Source organism: Alligator mississippiensis, chromosome 1, assembly GCF_030867095.1.
Source record: "Alligator mississippiensis isolate rAllMis1 chromosome 1, rAllMis1, whole genome shotgun sequence".
Classification (NCBI taxonomy): domain Eukaryota; kingdom Metazoa; phylum Chordata; order Crocodylia; family Alligatoridae; genus Alligator; species Alligator mississippiensis.
Window position 1 is genome coordinate 68,534,857 of NC_081824.1, and position 18,320 is coordinate 68,553,176.

General features: G+C 43.8%; 1 protein-coding gene across 3 annotated transcripts in view; it reads right to left on the minus strand.

Annotated features, from left to right (window-relative positions):
- The window catches only part of PHIP (pleckstrin homology domain interacting protein), a 166,558-nt gene extending 148,931 nt beyond the window's left edge, over positions 1 to 17,627 (minus strand). Inside the window, exons 1-6 of one of the 3 annotated variants that reach the window (XM_059731372.1) lie at positions 16,762 to 17,627; positions 16,581 to 16,639; positions 16,457 to 16,486; positions 16,278 to 16,337; positions 6,880 to 7,030; positions 6,678 to 6,776 (exon numbers count right to left, since the gene is read on the minus strand). In XM_059731372.1, the coding sequence (XP_059587355.1) occupies positions 6,678 to 6,776; positions 6,880 to 7,030; positions 16,278 to 16,337; positions 16,457 to 16,486; positions 16,581 to 16,639; positions 16,762 to 16,804 (442 nt within the window). In that variant the 5' untranslated portion in view covers positions 16,805 to 17,627. Of the gene's footprint in view, positions 1 to 6,677; positions 6,777 to 6,879; positions 7,031 to 15,456; positions 15,912 to 16,277; positions 16,338 to 16,456; positions 16,487 to 16,580; positions 16,640 to 16,761 lie in introns of those variants that run through there. The other 2 variants (XM_059731376.1, XM_019496868.2) reach the window with 2 other exon arrangements.
- Between the last annotated feature and the right edge of the window lie 693 nt (positions 17,628 to 18,320).

The window sequence follows — 18,320 nt, forward strand, 5'->3', positions numbered from 1 at the left end:
AGGATCATCATATTTTAATTTTGGTTTATTATAACTATGATGAACCAAAAATATAAATGCTTTGAACAGGTAAGGTTCAAAGCCAAAGTTCTAAAAATCAATGAAAATTCTGTGCAGTTCCAAACCTAATCACTAGTGCTTGGAAAAGTTTACAGGACCTGAAAAAGGGTTATACTGGTAGGCTGAAGTAGTTTTAATCCTGGAAGCCTGTCTGGTGCTTTAAGAGTAACCATCTTCTACTAAAAATATTTTTTTTTAAATTAAGTCTTACAGGAAACTTGTTGGATCTCTCATCACACGCAGTTTTTATCAAAAGGATCCACTCTGCCAACCAATTTTGAAGTGTTGTTTAAATTCAATACTGCTATTGATTTTATAAACCATTTTTATTTCCCAGTTCAAAGGCCCAATCATGCAACAAAGTAAGGATGACAGTTAAATTCTACATCTCCCCCCCTCTGTCTAGACTTCTCCTAAATACTTGGCAGGAAGATAATAACCATTAACTAAAAAAATCTTAATACTCTACCACTACACTATTGGAAGTTCAGTCCTCCAAAATGCCACACAAAGAGGACTTTATATTTGACAGCCCAAAACTTCAGAGACTACAAGGTGAATAAAAAACAACAATTAAAAAAATCCGCTTGAAATAAAAACTAATTTTGTTTTATTTAATCGTACTATAGCTTTTTTTGTTAAGATTTTTTTTTTTAAACTTCTATAAAAGATAGTTATAAGACACATTAAAGCTCCAAGATATCGTCATGGAATAGGGATTATAACTTCTAATTATATACTATTTGCAACAATATATTCATGTAACCTTTTTAGAAGTTTTATAAATAGGTCACAATAGGCCAAGGACTATATGAGGGGCCCAATCTCATGGGTTTCCCAGAGGTTCCTCTAGAGATAGGTTAGTAAAGATTAAAGAAAACCACTCTACCCAGTGGGACTCAGTACTCAGTCTAGAAGATCCCATTAAGCATCCATGATACTTGGTTTCAGTTCTCATACTGTGAATTTGCATCTCCAGAGCCCATAGGCAGATGACCCCAAGTTATTTGGATAGATGTGATATCTTCTATTAGACCAACTAAAACAGCAGCAGGCAATTATTTTGGGCAGAGGGCCACTTACTGAGTTTTGGCAAACCATCAACGGCCGCATGACAGGCAGCCGGGGACAGATAAATATTAATTTTCTAAATTTTTAGGAGCCCCGCGGGCCAGATAGAATGGCCGTGTTTTGCCCACTCCTGAACTAAGTAATTGGAAAAATTGTTCTTTGCAAGCTGTCAGGCACAAACACCGTTCTTCAGGCACAGGGAGAGTTCGCTGTCTGCAGAGATAGCATTCTTGTTAACCGCAGTATATGGAGATAAGAGATAACAGACCTGATTCCCCACCCATCAGTCCTATTGGCTCTCTGCAAGTTTATGTACATACAGTCAAGCCCTAACCTTTCTCTAAAAGTACGAAGTTAAATTAATAAAGGGTATCAAACAACAAGAACACACTTTTTATAGAAAGCAATGATTAAAATTGAGGCTTCCTGACCAGTGATTTACATCAAATCTACCCTGAGAGACTAGCATTTATCGAGTTGATTGCATGACTATTGAGACAACACACAAAAACAATGCCTTCCACCCCAACCTATGAGACTTCAAGTAACAAGCAGTTTTCATTTCTAGAAGACAATAAAAGTAGACAAGTCAAAAGTTCCCAAGCAGAATCTTAATAGTCACGACTGGGGGGAGGGGAGAAGAAATCAACCTAAAATGGATACGCGTGGTTCAGGTGCCTCTACATCCACGCATGACCAGGACAGAATGTAACAACACACACAACGTCTTGATTCAAAAACTAAGATCAGCAAAGAACAAGCTATATTATATGAGCTTTTCACCTGGAATTCTGAACTAAATGTATGAAAAATAATTTATCCATTCTTATAATGCCTGACAAGACCTCAAATATTCCCTCCCATGAGGCATCAGGAAATGACTGTCCATCCTTCAATTAACCTATTACATAGAGTAAAGAAAAAAGAAAAAAATTTGCATATTTTCTTCCCCGGCCTTAAATTTAATATATGGCTCTGCCCATCCCTTTGCTTCCTAGTGACAAGCTTCTTAATCTTGTCCATCACCACATACATGTTTGCTGAAGATACTTTTGCAAGAGAACCGTCTGTCCTACTCAATACTGCAGAGGAAAAATTGAGATAAACAGTCCTGTGCAGAAAGTGCAAGTTATCTTGAACCATCTGATACAAGAGACATCAGCCTGTACATTTAAAAATACATCTTTTGAATTCACTTGGACTAAGGGCAATTCAAGATGTACTTTCATAAATCTCTATTTTCATATCCCAGTAAAATCAGTTTGCTTGAAACATCAATAGCCTCTGCATATATCCCAAACATAGCCCTCCGATTCATCGAAATATTCTATATGGTCTTAAAATTAGATCAAAAAGAATAAATAAAGCAGCTGACCTACTGGGAGACACAAGCAAGTCCAGCTACTCGGGTAAGAATTTGCAGTTTCTGTTGAGACTATACATAATACAATCCAGTTTGTATATTATTTTTAAAGGAAAAATTGCAGACTAAGAAATAAATTTAACTCCTTTTGCTCTTCTTAGTCCTACACCAGGGTACAAGCAAGCCCTGGCATGGGTGCCAGTGTGGCACTTGAAGGCATTCTGCTTGGCATATGGGCCTCTAGGTGGATGGCAGGGAAGGGGCCAGGGCTGCACTGCTACAAAGACTGGACCCCTCGTGGCTTCCCCACCACCTACCGCTGGCATGCCAACATGTTACAAGTCAAGTTTGCTGGTGTTTTTGGCACTCTGCCCAAAAACGTTGCTGATCCCTGTCCTACACAGTCAAAAACACCACGGGAGAACAAAGTGGAATCTTCAGGCACTGACGGATGTGAAAGGAAAAAAAACAAAACAAAACCAAAACACACAAAATATGCTTTACCAGAAGCAGCAGCATGTTACTTTGACCAAGCTCCACAGCAGCTGTATAGATCAGGTGCTTCAGCAGGGCTTTTTGGTACTTTTAGCTAAAGCTGATTCAATCAGCGATTAGATAAAGATGCCAAAAAGCCCCAGTAAAGCACCCAATCTATACAGAAACTGGGCAAGCCAGGTTCAGCTAACACGCTGCTTTTTCTGGGCATGCGCTGGGCTCAGCATTGAAGCGCGCCAAGTTTAAAGTAAGACGCTGTTTTGTTTTTGGTTTTTTTTTCACATCTGCAAGCAGCCTTTACTTTTGGTGGGGCATGGAACCAAAATGTTCTCAGATTTTCCCACTGGCTTTGCAAGTCCAAAAATCAGAAACACAGCCTTTTCATTCATATACCAATCAGATTTGATTCTGAAGTTGCTGCAAGACTAACAGACTGTCAAGTGCCATTTTTACAAACATATCTTAATAGTAAAATCCTATCAACAACTGAGAAAGTTGGCGACTTGTCATCAACTGCTTAAACTGCAGTTCAAGTTTTCACAATCCACTCTCTCTATTCTGACAAAACTCTCTCTATTCTGAAGCTTGTAAAGAAGAATTTTTCCAACTGTTTTAGTTGGTCTACTAAAAGATGTCAGATTTACCCAAAGAACCTTGCCTGCGTATATCTACATTCAGAATTCTTTAAAACAAATTGCTTTTTAACTGTAATGCCTGGATTCATAGATGTTAGGGTCGGAAGGGACCTCAATAAATCATTGAGTCCGACCCCCTGCATAAGCAGGAAAGAGTGCTGGGTCTAGATGACCCCAGCTAGATGCTTATCTAACCTCCTCTTGAAGACCCCTAGGGTAGGGGAGAGCACCACCTCCCTTGGGAGCCCGTTCCAGACCTTGGCCACTCGAACTGTGAAGAAGTTCTTCCTAATGTCCAATCTAAATCTGCTCTCTGCTAGCTTGTGGCCATTATTTCTTGTAACCCCTGGGGGCGCCTTGATGAATAAATACTCACCAATTCCCTTCTGTGCCCCTGTGATGAACTTATAGGCAGCCACAAGGTCGCCTCTCAACCTTCTCTTGCGGAGGCTGAAAAGGTCCAGTTTCTCTAGTCTCTCCTCATAGGGCTTGGTCTGCAAGCCCTTAACCATAAGAGTGGCCCTTCTCTGGACTCTCTCCAGGTTATCCGTATCCCTCTTGAAGTGCGGCGCCCAGAATTGCACGCAGTACTCCAACTGCAGTCTGACCAGCGCCCGATAGAGGGGAAGTATCACCTCCTTGAACCTATTCGTCACGCATCTGCTGATGCACGATAAAGTGCCATTGGCTTTTCTGATGGCTTCGTCACACTGCCGACTCATGTTCATCTTGGAGTCCACTAGGACTCCAAGATGCCTTTCCACTTCTGTGTCACCCAGCAGGTCATTCCCTAGGCTGTAGGTGTGCTGGACATTTTTCCTCCCTACGTGCAGCACTTTGCATTTCTCCTTGTTGAACTGCATTCTGTTGTTTTCTGCCCACTTGTCTAACCTGTCCAGGTCTGCTTGCAGCTGTTCCCTGCCCTCCGGCATGTCCACTTCTCCCCATAGCTTTGTGTCATCTGCAAACTTGGACAGAGTACATTTCACTCCCTCGTCCAAGTCGCTGATGAAGATGTTAAAGAGTATCGGTCCAAGGACCGAGTCCTGCGGGACCTCACTGCCCACACCCTTCCAGGTCGAAACCGACCCATCCACCACGACTCTCTGGGTGCAATCCTCTAGCAAATTCGCTACCCACCGGACTGTGTAGTCATCCAAGTCACAGCCTCTTAATTTGTTCACCAGTATGGGGTGGGATACCGTATCAAAGGCCTTCCTGAAGTCTAAGTATACGACATCCACCCCTCCTCCTGTGTCCAGGCGTTTCATAACCTGGTCATAAAAAGAGACTAGATTGGTCAGGCACGATCTGCCTGACACGAACCCGTGCTGGTTTCCCCTCAGCATAATTTGTCCTGCCAGGCTCTCGCAAATGTGAGCCTTGATAATTTTTTCAAAGACTTTGCCAAGGATGGAGGTGAGACTGACTGGCCAATAGTTGCCCAGGTCCTCCTTCCTCCCCTTCTTGAAAATGGGGACCACATTGGCCCTTTTCCAGTCCTCCGGGACTTGGCCCATGCACCACGAGCGTTCTTAAATCTTAAACACAAGAGAACAGTTGCGAACTGGAGATTCAAGTGCAGAAGAAGAGATGCTCTTCTTTCCCTTTTAGTACTATTCTTCTCTACAATACTGACAGACAGACCCAAGTCTATCAAACTGGCAATACTGAAGTAACAGGGAAAACATAACTAACTCATAACCTAAGGGCCTGAAATACAAGAAAGTTTAGTTGCCAACTGGAGATTTACCAAATGCAACAAGATGTAATTTTATTTTCATGTATTTCATTTTAGTTTGCTTTAAAATATTAATATTAAACATTTAAGTCTTCCCAATTACATCCGTATTAATGTAATGTTGAGGGGGGGAAGAAGGTCAATGGTGAAACAAGGCTCTTATGTTGACATTGCCGGTTTTACTGGAGAACTTAAAAACAGAGCAAGAACAAGCCACTAAAGAACTTCAGAACAAGAATATTTCAACTCGGTTTTAAGCAAAGACATGCTGGTATGTTCTATTCATTCCTAACCTGGCTATTTTCACTAAGTTACTGTGTCCTTGTGGAAAATGAAACCTTCTGCTCACTTTTACTGTCCTTTCTGGAACAGAAGGAGATTTAAACTCACTCTATTAGTTCCTTCCAGATCTCACACATACATACACACACGAGATTGAAGAGGGTCAAGATATTACATATCTGTAAGCGTTTATGAAATATAATTCCTTCCAAACTCATACATACACATGCACATATCAGATTGGAGGGAATTATGTAAATCACACACAGACATATAATCTTTAATTTCTTCAAAATTAAAGGCTAGAACAAAGCTAAAGGCTAATGAAACATTTCTCAGTGACAAAGATCTGAGTGAAAGGTTCAAGGTAGCAATGGCACAACCAAAAAAAACCCCACTCACTTCTCCTGACTCCCATTCTCTGCCATTTTGCAGGCCAGGCAACAGACATGCTCCATGCTATACTAAGAAAAAACTAATAGTCAAATAGAACCAAACAGTATAAATAGGAAAACAATATTCCCTGTTAGAAGGATGCAAATTACTCAGTCTCTTTGCAGATAGCTCTATAAAACTGCTATTGGATTTTTCAGTAGTGGAGGCAGAACCCCCCTACACCCCAAATTCAATCAGTCATAACAGAACAAACTGGTCATTAACAGCTTTATCATTTCTTGGAAAACACTGTTATTAGCCAAACAAATGCTACTTGCACAGTCTCGCCTTTTTTTTTTTTTTTTTTTAACGAAGCATTACAAAGCTCATGCCTCAAAAGGTAAAAGTTAAGAACATCAAGCCTTAAAACAGGATGTATACCTTGGGACAGGCAGTGTACATCCCGCCACGTTTCAAACTAGTAAACAGAGTAACCAACCATCCTAAAAGAAGTAATGCTAAACACAATGTGCACAATGCACAAAAGTAAATACAACCTCAATGCTATTAAAATTATGTTATACAAATAAAAAAGAAAGGAAGGCATGAAACCGCACACACAAACATCATCAGTGTAATAACGATACTGACTTACCTATACTGGGTGGGCTACCATAGTTTATTGGCGACTCTGGAGGCCTTCCACAGTGTAACGCAGCCAAAGCAGATCCTTTCCACACAACATGTTTGCAACCTATTTCAGAAAAAATTAGACACAAATGTAAAAAAAGGGAAGAACGACCACACAATAGTGTAAGAACATGAAAAGTCTTTACGCTCCTATAAGATTTTCATACTTTTGTTTGTGCGAAGCAAAGACTGTCTTCCAGCTCCTAGCAGTGTTTGCACGCCAGGGACACTTTGAGGAATTTCTTGCTCTAGAAGTGGTCCTAGTCGATGGCATATCTGAAGCAAGTGATCAGGTGCCAAGTGTCTATAATATTTCACCTATTAGGTGAGAGACAAACAGAACATTTTGTAAAGGAAAAGTGAATCATATTGCTCAAATCCTCATATTCTATTGAGGAGGTTAACACAAACTCTTAAAAGAAATGAGAAAAAAAATGAAAATGGTTCATCACTTTAGACAAATGATAAAAACAGATAATGACCTTTAAGGATAGTAATTTACTCCAGCTGGTCTCAATTAATTCCCTTCATTTGAAATAGGGTCCTCGTATTAAACACTAGTCATGTTTATAATGTCATAATATAAATTACATTGTTTTAGGTAACATGGAAAAATATAAAGAACGTATCAAATCCTAATTTTCAATACATTTCTAATCAATTTAAGTTACTGTAAGGAATTTTTTTAAATAGCATGAAACACCCTAATGTTGTAGAGCCATCCTGACATTTATGTACTTCTTAGAAGGTGCAAATCTAAGGAAAAGAACAGTACTAGAGGAGGGGCAGGAAATCATCCACATTCAATTTTCTTCTAATAGCCATCCAAATGTAGTACACCTCTCACATTCTGGTTCATTCCTTGTTTCAGTCTGAATCTTGTATCATGATTTTTTTTATCTTTAATTTTGTGAAAAATCAACCCGTATTGTCTCTCAGTAAAAGCTTCTGATGTTATATTATACTGTAACTGCAGAAAGCCATGACTGACATTTTAAGGAGGCTCAACATTTCTCATACTTCTACAGTAAACCCAATTAAGAGGAATATACCTTATTTTTCAAATATGCTCCCTGTCTTGCCAACATGCTGTTACCATGCTTTGTATTGCAGTAATTTATTAACAAAAGGAATGCCTGAAGTACAAAACTGATGCCATGGAAATCTTATTTACACTACAATGATTTTTCCCTACTACCTTAAAGCTTCTGTGGAAGAAGGGATTTTTCTTTGTTGTTATCATTTAAGTCGTATGTCACATATTTATAAATGCATTTGTGAACGGCTTGAATTCTGACTAGTTGAACTGAAGTGTGCAAGTAAATTTAAAAAAATACATCTTTAAAAGGTGCATAAGTGTTACAAATTACAATCTAGCACTGTATAGATTCATCCAATTCATTTTTTTTTAAATTAAGAATGTTTTTAGACATACGTATTCAATGTTAACAGGAAGCCAAAAAACTCACAAAGCTCAAGACTTAGTAGCCATGATTTACTGTCCTAACAAATGACATACAAAATAGTGTTTTGAGACATCTTTTGATTTTTTTAGAAAGGTAAGAGAACTCCAAATTATAGTTCTAGGTGCTTTAACAATATTACTGACTATAAATCATGGCAAGACCTGGTTACAGTTTTTACCATCTAGGGACCCCAATTCTGACCCATTTCATTCCTACCTCATTTCCTTTGAGAATCTGTTCTTCTCCTGAACTAAAAACAGATAATGATCACTCTTCACTTGTTTTTAAAGCCAGATACTGTACTTTCCCCTAGCAGCTGAAGCAAATCCGAACTTGTCTCCCAGAGGTGAAACTTTTAAGTTTACTGATTAATCGAATAGCTAAAGAATTTTTTTTTTTAAACATTCAAGTCAGCACTTCTTGGATATGCTCAGCAAGATTCTCAATTTAAAAAGAGAAGCTTAAACCTCAAGAAGGTCAACCAGCATTTCCGTGAGATTCCATCATAATATGTCCTTACAATGACTTCCATAACAAAAATCAAGACCTGCACACCACTGATTCCAAAAGCAATGTTTAAAATACATGCTTCCTAGTGCCCAGGCTATCACTTACAAACATGATGTTTTCAGAGATACAGGATATACAGCATATACCTTAAACTCACAATGCAAAACCCTTTCCATTCCAAGCCAAAGACCTCCTTTGCGCCAAGAAAAGTTAAACACACAGTGGTTTTGTCTAGTATGTGAATACAAACAAGAGAACAGTCAGGGTTAGAATAAAGTTCCTCTAACAAATGTGGTATGTCCCAAGAAAATTTTTAACTCTGAGAAGGGCTGCAGGTCATCTTAGTCTATCAGTACAATGACCATATGTCCCAGTTCGGCCAAGCTTTGGAGGCTAGTCCCAGCTGGCCAGTGAAAATTAGAATAAGCATCCAGGACCCACCCAGGGTGGGGAGGCAGAGCAGCACAAACTGTGAAATAGGAAATCCTAGCAGACAGCAGAACTTCCCTAAAATAGGTTAGCTTAATCAGTGGAATGACCAGTAAAGACTATTGTTACCCCTTATAAAGTAAGAACTGATCATTAACGAGCCATTGACTCCCTTAGCTGCCTAAACAGTAATAACACAGCTGCACCAGGCAGCCCTGCCCCCACCTCTGGTTGTCCTGGATTTCACATTGTCCCATATGGTCACACTATCGGTGACACCGATCCAGTCACGCTGTCCTCCATGAGATTTCATGTATACGTCTCAATTACATTAATGAGCAAGCAGAATCTAACTCTCACTCTAACCTGTTATGACTCTGCTGAACTGAATTTTTTTTTTTTTTAAGCAAACTAAAATAAGCAGACTAAAACATAAATAGGGATTGGCTCTCTTAACTAACAAGGTGACAGTTCAGAACATAACCACAAAAGTATTTTCTAGAAACAAAAGGGTCAACTTCACATTTACCAATATTCATCTCTAACCAACGACACAGACATACACAAAATATGGCTAAATGGCTACAAAAAAGAAAAAATAAAATAAAATAAATATCCATAAACCTAATACTGTTTTGCTCCAAACAATACACTAACAGAGAGCAGGGGTGGGGCAGAACTATAATCACACATGTTTTTATTTCCCTTGACTTTTGCAAAAGATCTTAGTTCCCCTGAAACTTTTATACCTCCAAGAACATTTGTATCAGCATTTGGACTGTTAAGCTTCAGTGAATGTGAAGTTACATAATGAAAATGATTGTAACAATTTATACCTTACCCCATACTGAAAGGCATAATATTTACATAAATACTTTTTCCAAAATATTGAAATTAAAATTGTAAAAATGTATTGTAACAACCTTCCCACAAAAAGATCCAGCTAATTGAGCTTCCTTAAAAACTAAATCAGTTACTTGTATTTCCATGGTTCGAGAGCTCAATCCAAATATTTGCAACCTTTTGAAGTATAAAGCTACGCAACGCATTACACAAAGCAAATCCTAGACTGAATTACAGTAATTGTCATACTATGCCTGATTTTCAGCCTGATTTCTTCAGAGAAAAATAACTTCTGTTATTGCAACTCTTTAATTTTAGTCTCATTTTCCCTTAGAGCTCCTTCTTTAGAAAGTAAATACCTCCCCTATAATTCATTTTCATGCATGAAGCATCTTCCTATTTATACACAGGCTAAACAAATGAGACCTTACCTATTAAAATAGAGACGTTTTCTTTCAATGCAAGGTTAGTTTAACTAAAGAGAACCAACTGGAACCAACTGTCTGAAGACCATACATTACATTTTCCTCCCATAACAAACATGGAAAAAGCTTGAGTACTTCTAAATTAAATTTGCTAAGGACAGGAACCACTAAAAATGGCTACCAGAAAGAAAATGTTACCTACAGGTTAGCCCTGTTGGAAAGTTTAAGGAACAATAGCATTTATTTATAAACATACTATATACATATACATGAGCCAAAAGGGAGCAGGATAAATCTAACTGACTCCACTGACCAACACCAAAACAAAACCACCACCACTAAAAAAAACACAAAACACTACTACCATACCACACAAAAGATTTCTGACTTTTATCATTTTAAAGTCACCCAAGTCTTTATAAGAAGTACCTGCTAAAAAAACCCCAACAATTAAAGACTTACCTAGTTACTGCCCTACCAGTATTCCTTAACCCTGAACAGAAATCAGAAGGCATAGAATAATCTATAACCATTATATTATTTATAACTTAAGACAGGGATAGATATAAACTCATTTGTTCTCAGGCAAGACAAACTGATCCCAAATTTAGTTAGATTTTTATTTCACCTGTAAAGTCTGTTAAGACTACCAGCTAGACAACCATGTTTAGATACCTGTTCATATCATAGACATTGCGTCTCACAGGAATTAAACTGAAATAATCTACAATCATGGCAGGCAGCAGCTCCCAGACAGCAATGATTTTTTGGTTTCACTGTCAGAAATACCTGAACTAATAGTGTAGGCCTTCCAAGTCACCTTGCAAAACTTTGTGTATATATTCACAGAAACATTCAGTATCTTTTCTGGGATTCAACATAAACAAAAAAAAAAAGTAGTTTATCTAAATGGTAATTACCATGCTTCAGCAGATTCCAGTGTCGTGTGTATTAGAGTCCCAATGCTGAAAATGGCAGCAAGGGCACTTTAAAGCTCATTTCAGTTTAGTCAAAGTGCCCTGATGCCATTTTTCAGTGCAGGGACAGCTGATACATGTGATGCTCTGGGTACTTTAATTAGAGTGGCTCTGAGACTGCCCCTGCCCCAGGGTATGTGTATGAACGCCCTATTTACTAGAGTTGTGCGAAGCTTCAGTCACCGATTCGATTCGGCAGACATTCGGCGCAATTCAGTGGCTGAATCTCCAAATCGAATCAGACAACTCTTTAATCTCTCCAAATCGAATTAGAACCCTCCGAATTGATTAGGAAAGATTCGATGATTCAGACAGACAAGGCTTTAAATGTTTTTCTATATACTTCATACCTCAAGGTACCAGGTGACTCGCGAATGCTGAAATGTTAGGGCAGACAGAGCGTCCCATGGGGGGGGGGGGGGGTCATCCCCATTGTGCTCAGCAACCTCCCTCCCCCCACGACTGGTGCCTCCTGGGTCTGGGAGGGTACCAACTGCCGAGCCGGGGGGGGGTTGTCACACACACAGCAGCAGACCCAGAAATGGACCAGAAGTACTTCCGGTCTACTTCCAGGTTCACTGCCAAACCCAGGGTGTGCCCCGCGCTCCTGTGGGATGCTCCATCTGCCCCACCATCACAGCATGCACAAGCCACATCTGGTACCCCGAGGTATGTAGAAAAAACATTTAAAGTTGCGTCTATGGCTGAATCACTGATTCTCCAAATCAGCGTTGAAACTTCAGATTCAGATTTGGCTGAATCAAAATTGCTGTCCCTAATTCGAGCCCAATCCAAACTGAATATGGCTTGGTTTTGCACACCCCCACTATTTACTAAGAGGCAAATTATTAAACAATAACTGCACTGCTGCCTATAGGACTCTAGTATTTAAGGAATTAAACACACAAAACCAAGTGTGGCACTTACAACTAAGCACATGTTCAAGTTTTCATGGACCTGGGGCCTTAATTTTTATCCACTGTAAATAGTCCCCTTGAAGTCAAGCTGGAGATTAGACACAAAGTTAAGTAGATCAGTACATTGATACAGAACCAAAGTATAAGAAAATGTTATACTGTTCTTAAGCATACGTCTCCATGTTCAGTTGGAAAACAAGGGTCCTTTAGATAATACTGGAAACTGAAGAACTGATTAGTAAAACTTCACATATTCTAGGTAATCTGACATTAGTGTCACCCACTTACAAGCTAGCTACTGTATAGCGCTCTACGTATGATGTGGACCCAACAATATCAGCTGATTTAGAGAAGTTGTCAAAACACCCAAGGAAGACGCCCAAAGGTTAAACTACTTGAAAGTCTCAAAGAGGACAAAGAAAACCAGCAGGATCGCTTTCTACCCTATGTAGTGGCATAACTCCCTCCCAGGTTCCTTCCCTTGACACCCTGTTATATGGAGTTTAGAACGCTCAATACCATGCACAATGTTGGCCCATACGCACCCTCATGGCATTTTTAGAGAACTAAAACATGCATGACTACAGTCAGCCTCCACCCAAAAGTGTCTGTGCACCACCTAGAGTCAGTTTAACAACACGTTTCATAGCAAATAAATGATTAGTGACAAGCTAAATGCAGTTCAAACAAATTTCTCTTTGTTATAACTGAATCCTTCCTTATCTGCCAAGGAGACCAGGTTAGATAGTGTTGCCTGACAGAGCCATCCACTCTATTTCTGTTTCTACCCACATACTTTCCCAACCTTACAACAGCAGACAGAGGCAAAAGCTGAGAGAATGTCAATACAACATCCTAGAGTTTTGCCTCTTTCATAGCGGTTATACTGCAACTGAGGCATTGGATACTAGTGCAAGACAAAGTATAACATTAATATTATGAAAGTTAACCTGAGATTGTTGGAAGAAACAGCCTTTTAAAAGTATAGTGCAGTATTCCCATGCAGAGATGAAAACATACATTAATGATGAAGCAAAACCCACACAAAAGGAAGGTTGGAGTCAGAGTCCATGAATTTTCGAGTACCCATCGTTTGCTTTGACTTCAGGACTCGAAGTCCATTTCTAACCTATTGTTCTTACTGCTCTTTTAGTTTCTACTTAACTTTACACAACCTCTGCCTTTATTATTGGGAGCTGAGGATACTCAGGTGAACAAGCTAATATTGCTGTATGGCATGTCATAGGATCAGTCAGCATCTAATGTATTGATTTCAAATTTAAGACTTTTTTTAAACAAAAAAGGTGTCTGAGATTACATGACATGCCTTCAACAAATATTTACATTGGAGGTACATTTATGTTAAAAGAACGCAAAGAAAAATAATAACACTAATGATAATAATAGTACTAACAATAACAGGATCGAGAAACAGGTCGGGAAAGTACTCCTTACAACCACAGCAAAAGGAAAAAAAACATGCTGTAGTCAGGTCAAAATATTGGAACTATAAGGTCCAGCCAGGTAAGCAAGGTTTGTTTAGTAACATCTTATTAAATTAATAGTATGGTACTTTGTACCCCAAAAGTTTAACACCTCTGCCACCTATACAATTAGCCCCCAAAAAGGATATTACCAAACAAACTTTGCTTCTTGAGGAAAAATTATTCTACAAACAGCAAGTTGCTTATTTTCCATTCTTCACTCCCTCCTTTTGAGAGCAAGGAAGAGAGAAATCATGCAAATATTCAACCATTAAGGCATCATAAGAAACAAAAGGTAAGAAAGAGTTACCTATGTAGCAGCATTTCTCCAAACCGATTAAATCCATCCTGAATTAAACACATTTGGGGTTTCATGATTTTGGATAACCACACCTCCCTCCAATAAAAAAAACTGCTATTAAAATAGCAGCGCTAATTGAGTTGATGCTCATCTTCTCATGCAGGAATTTGTGCTACAAACCAACTGATGTCTTTGGACCATGGACAATATCCTGCTAACACATTTCACAATAGATCTTCTCCCAAAAAACAGCAGCCCTAATTGCTACATACTTTACAATTTTGCTGATCCTTTCCATGTTTATCATCTGTCATTTCAAGCAACTTGAATCAGATTCCTAATTCCCAAATCCAGGAGAAGCTCCAAGCATGTCTTACCAGCATACTACAGAACCTCTAGTACAACATCTTTCTAAATAAACCTATTAATTCCTGTATGAATACCATAATCTTTATCGCTTGCTTTCCAAACCTATTTTATATTATTAGTGCCAAGTTAAATAAAAAGGAAACATTTTGGTTTGTCTTGATTTCCTTACATTTTTCTACACACACTTAAAAGTATCTTAAAAGATTACAAAGTATTCATGCATGTGCTACCTATACATGTATATTTAAAGTAAACCTGTATCTAATGTTTCATACCACTAACACCCCCCAAATGTGCACCCCCATCATCAACTGTGCTGTTCTGAAAGAACTCACTGTAACCCAGAAACACAATTCTGGATATCACAACCATCTGTCAAATCCACATGCTAAAAATCCTCATGAAAGTACAGATGCAATAACTTGTAAGCCACTAAACACTAAATCAGATACCCGAAAACTTTCTTTCAAGTTACCCTAGTCAGCAGTCCACATTACTTCACAGGCTCGCCAGCACAGGTTTCAAACCTTGAAAAAACGCAAGTATTCTTCTATATTAAAGCTTTAAAAAAAACACTGCCAGGCCAGTTTCATACATTATGTTCCATCTCAGGGTGAATTTGTAGCAACAAGATGACCATTTTGCACTTATTCTACTCCTATTCCTATATGTAAAAGCACCTGCAAAATATAGAAATCGTTACTTTTCCCCATAACAAGTGTAGTCCTGAATACTGCTCACCTCCATGAGGCTATTTACCTAGCTAGCATTCCCATTTATAAGGAACACAATTGAGGTGTAGGTTTACTCAATTGCCATAACACAATTTTCATTCATAAGACAAGTTTCCACAATTTTAGGTCTTACCTAGACCTGACATTAAGGCAGCAGTGCAGTTGCCCTGATGAGTAGCCCTGGTGGTGAGCTACTGAGGCCCAGAGAATGGAACAGCAAAAACACCTATGAAAACTTGGTGCTGGTCATGACATGGTGGCACAAAAAAAAAAAAAAAAAAATGCTCACCCATCTGCACTCTCCATCCAGGTGCCAGCTGCAGCCCTCACTGCTGCTCCTTCCCCGCTGCTCAAGGGAAAGCCGGAGCCACAGCCACGGGTGGAGAGCGATGCACCGCGGAAAGCAAACACCTTCCCCGCACATCGCGCAACAAAGCAGCGCCTCGTGAGCAGCCCGAGCCCAATGGAGAGGAGGAGATGGTAGAGGGAGGAACCCCCCCCCCCCACGCCTGCGTCCTGCCAGCGGAGTGGTTGAGGCAGCTGCGGCGCCAAGCAGCAGCAGGTCGAAGCAAGGCAGAGATCCCGGAGCAGCGTGACAGCCAGGCGCCCAGCAGCCCCCTCCGGGGTCGGGCAGACGCACGGGACCGTGCCCGGGGGCGGTCAGCGCTATTGTGTGCGGCCGCGCCGCGCGGGAGGCGGCAGGGCAGGAGTACAGCGCCCCCGTCTCCCGCGGCCGGGCGGGCTCCGGCAGGCGCTGCGCTCGCTCCTCCCCTTGGCGCTCCGCTCTCCCCGCACCGCTTCCATGACGCACCTCTCCGCCGAGCCGCCGCCTCCGGCCGCCCCGGCCCCGCCGCCGCCGCCCCCCGGCCCCGGCCCCACCGCCCGCCCCGGCCAGTCCCGGCCCGCCGCCCCGAGGCGCGCGGGGGGACCGAGGGCCGAGCGGCGGTCGGAGCGGGGGGAGGGAGAGAGAGGGCCCGGCTCCCGCTCCAGGTTTTTTAAGTTGTTAAAAAAAAAAAAAAAAAAAAAAAAAATGTTTTTTGCGGGAAATTCAATTTTTCTCGGGGCCGCCGGAAAGTTTCTCCCCGCGCCGCCGCCGCCGCCCGCGCTCACCAGGCTCTCGTAGCTGCGCGGGTGCTCCTTGCCCGTCCAGTCCGTGCGCTTGGGCAGCAGCTGCGGGAGAAAGCGGAGGCGTCAGGGCGCCCCCTCCCCGGTCCGGCCCGAGCCCGGCCCGCCCGCCAGCCCGACCCCGTCGCCCCCTCCCCCGGGCCCGCCGCCGGGCGCCCGCTCACCTCCTTCTCCGCCACCTCCCGGATCAGGACCTGCAGCGACAACAAAGGGGGGGGAAGGGGCCGTGAGGGGCCGCGGCCACAAGGGGCCCGGCCCGGCCGCCGCCCCCAGGCCCGCGCCGCCTACCTGAGCCGCCTGCTGACACGGGCCGTGCTCCAAAAAGCGGGCGATGAGGAAGTACAGCTCTGCGGGGAGACACGCGCCGTCAGGAGGAGAAGGCCGCGCCGCGCCGCGCCGGGCCGGGCCGGGCCGGGCCCCTCGCAGCCGCCACCGCCGCCGGGCCCGGGGCCGAGGCCGCGCCACTTACCCGCTTGCAGCTCCGCCGTGTGCCGCCCGCCGTCCCCAGCCATGGCGCGCGGGGCTGGGCCCGGGGCCGCGCTACCGGGGCCCTACGCCCGCCCGCCCGCTGTCAGCGCCGCCGCCGGGAGAGCGGGGCGGCCCCGGCGGGAGCGCGCGGAAGCAGCCGCCGTCGGAGGCAACAACAACTCCCCGCCGCCGCCAACGCCGCCGCTGCTGCTGCTGCTGCTGCCGCCGCCACCACCGCCGCGCCGTCAGCCCGCGGGATCCCTCCGCCCGGAGAAAGAGTCCCCTCCTCCGCTACCGCCGCGCCGCCCGCCCGCACCGCTCCTCCCCCGCCGCGCGGTGCCCCACGAACCGCGAGCCGCCCCCCCTGCCGCGAGCGGGGCCGCCCAGGAAAGGCGGGAGGACGCGAGGCAGAGCCGGGAGAGGCGCGGCGGGGAAGAAGATGTCGGAACGGCAGAGGCGGGGCGCGCGCCGCCGCTTTCTCTGCCAGGCCGGAGCGGAGGGATACGACGCACGGGCGGGGGGAGGGGCGCGCGGCAGCAGCGGGCCCGGTCCGTCCCCACTCGCGCCCCGCGGGGGTGCACGGGCCGCGCCGACCTCCACACCACCCCCGCGGCCCGGTTGTCTCGGCCGCGTCCCCCCGGCTGCCGGCGGAGGACGCGAGGGAGCCGAGGCCGGCGCGGAGGTAACTCGGCGGCGGGGCAGCCCCGGCGCGGTGTGGTGTGTGGCGCGCGGGCGCCGCAGCCCCCTTCCCCCGGGCGGGTGTCGCTGGGCGGCGGCGGCGGGGCCCGCGCTCGCGGACACACGGGCGGGGCGGCCCGTGACGCAGTCCCGTCCCCCCCGCACGCGCGCGCGAGCCTCGGGGTAACGGCCGCGCCCCAGCACCGGGGCGGGGAGGGGCCGGGCCCGGGGCCAAGGGGACTGCGCCGCTTCCCCTCGGCCTCCGCGTTAGGTCCTGGCCAGAGAAGGGGGAGGCTTAGACGGGGAGTCTTTTGTGGGGGCTGAGGCACACTATATCGTTCTGTATCCAGATCTACCTGTGCACGGATATATAAATGCATCTCTATAATTATCTGTGTGTATATAGATCTATCGGTATAGATATGTTGATATAGATAGATCTATAGCTTGTATCGTTTATATAGATGTCTTTATATATAGATTCATATACATATACATATATATATATATATATATAGACCTCTGCACATCTAACGGCATATATCTACACGCACACATACCTGTGTGTGCCAGGCAACAAGCCAACCCCTGCAAACATACGTCCTCCCTGTGTCTGAGCTTTCTCCTTGGGGTGGTAAAAGCGCTTGCTACAGCCACCTCCAGTGCCAGAGAATCAACACCTAGACGGCCCACGCTTTGCCAAAAGAGATGCACACTTTTGGAAACAGAACAGTGAATGCCAGCGGTGAGAAAGTGTCGTTGTGCCCCTTTCTAAATCCATGGTGAGTCCACACCTTGATTGCTGGGCTGGTTCCTGATCCCCACACCTCAGAAAGGATGTAGGAGAGGGGGCCGTGAGAAGGGCAGCAGGGATGGTTAGTG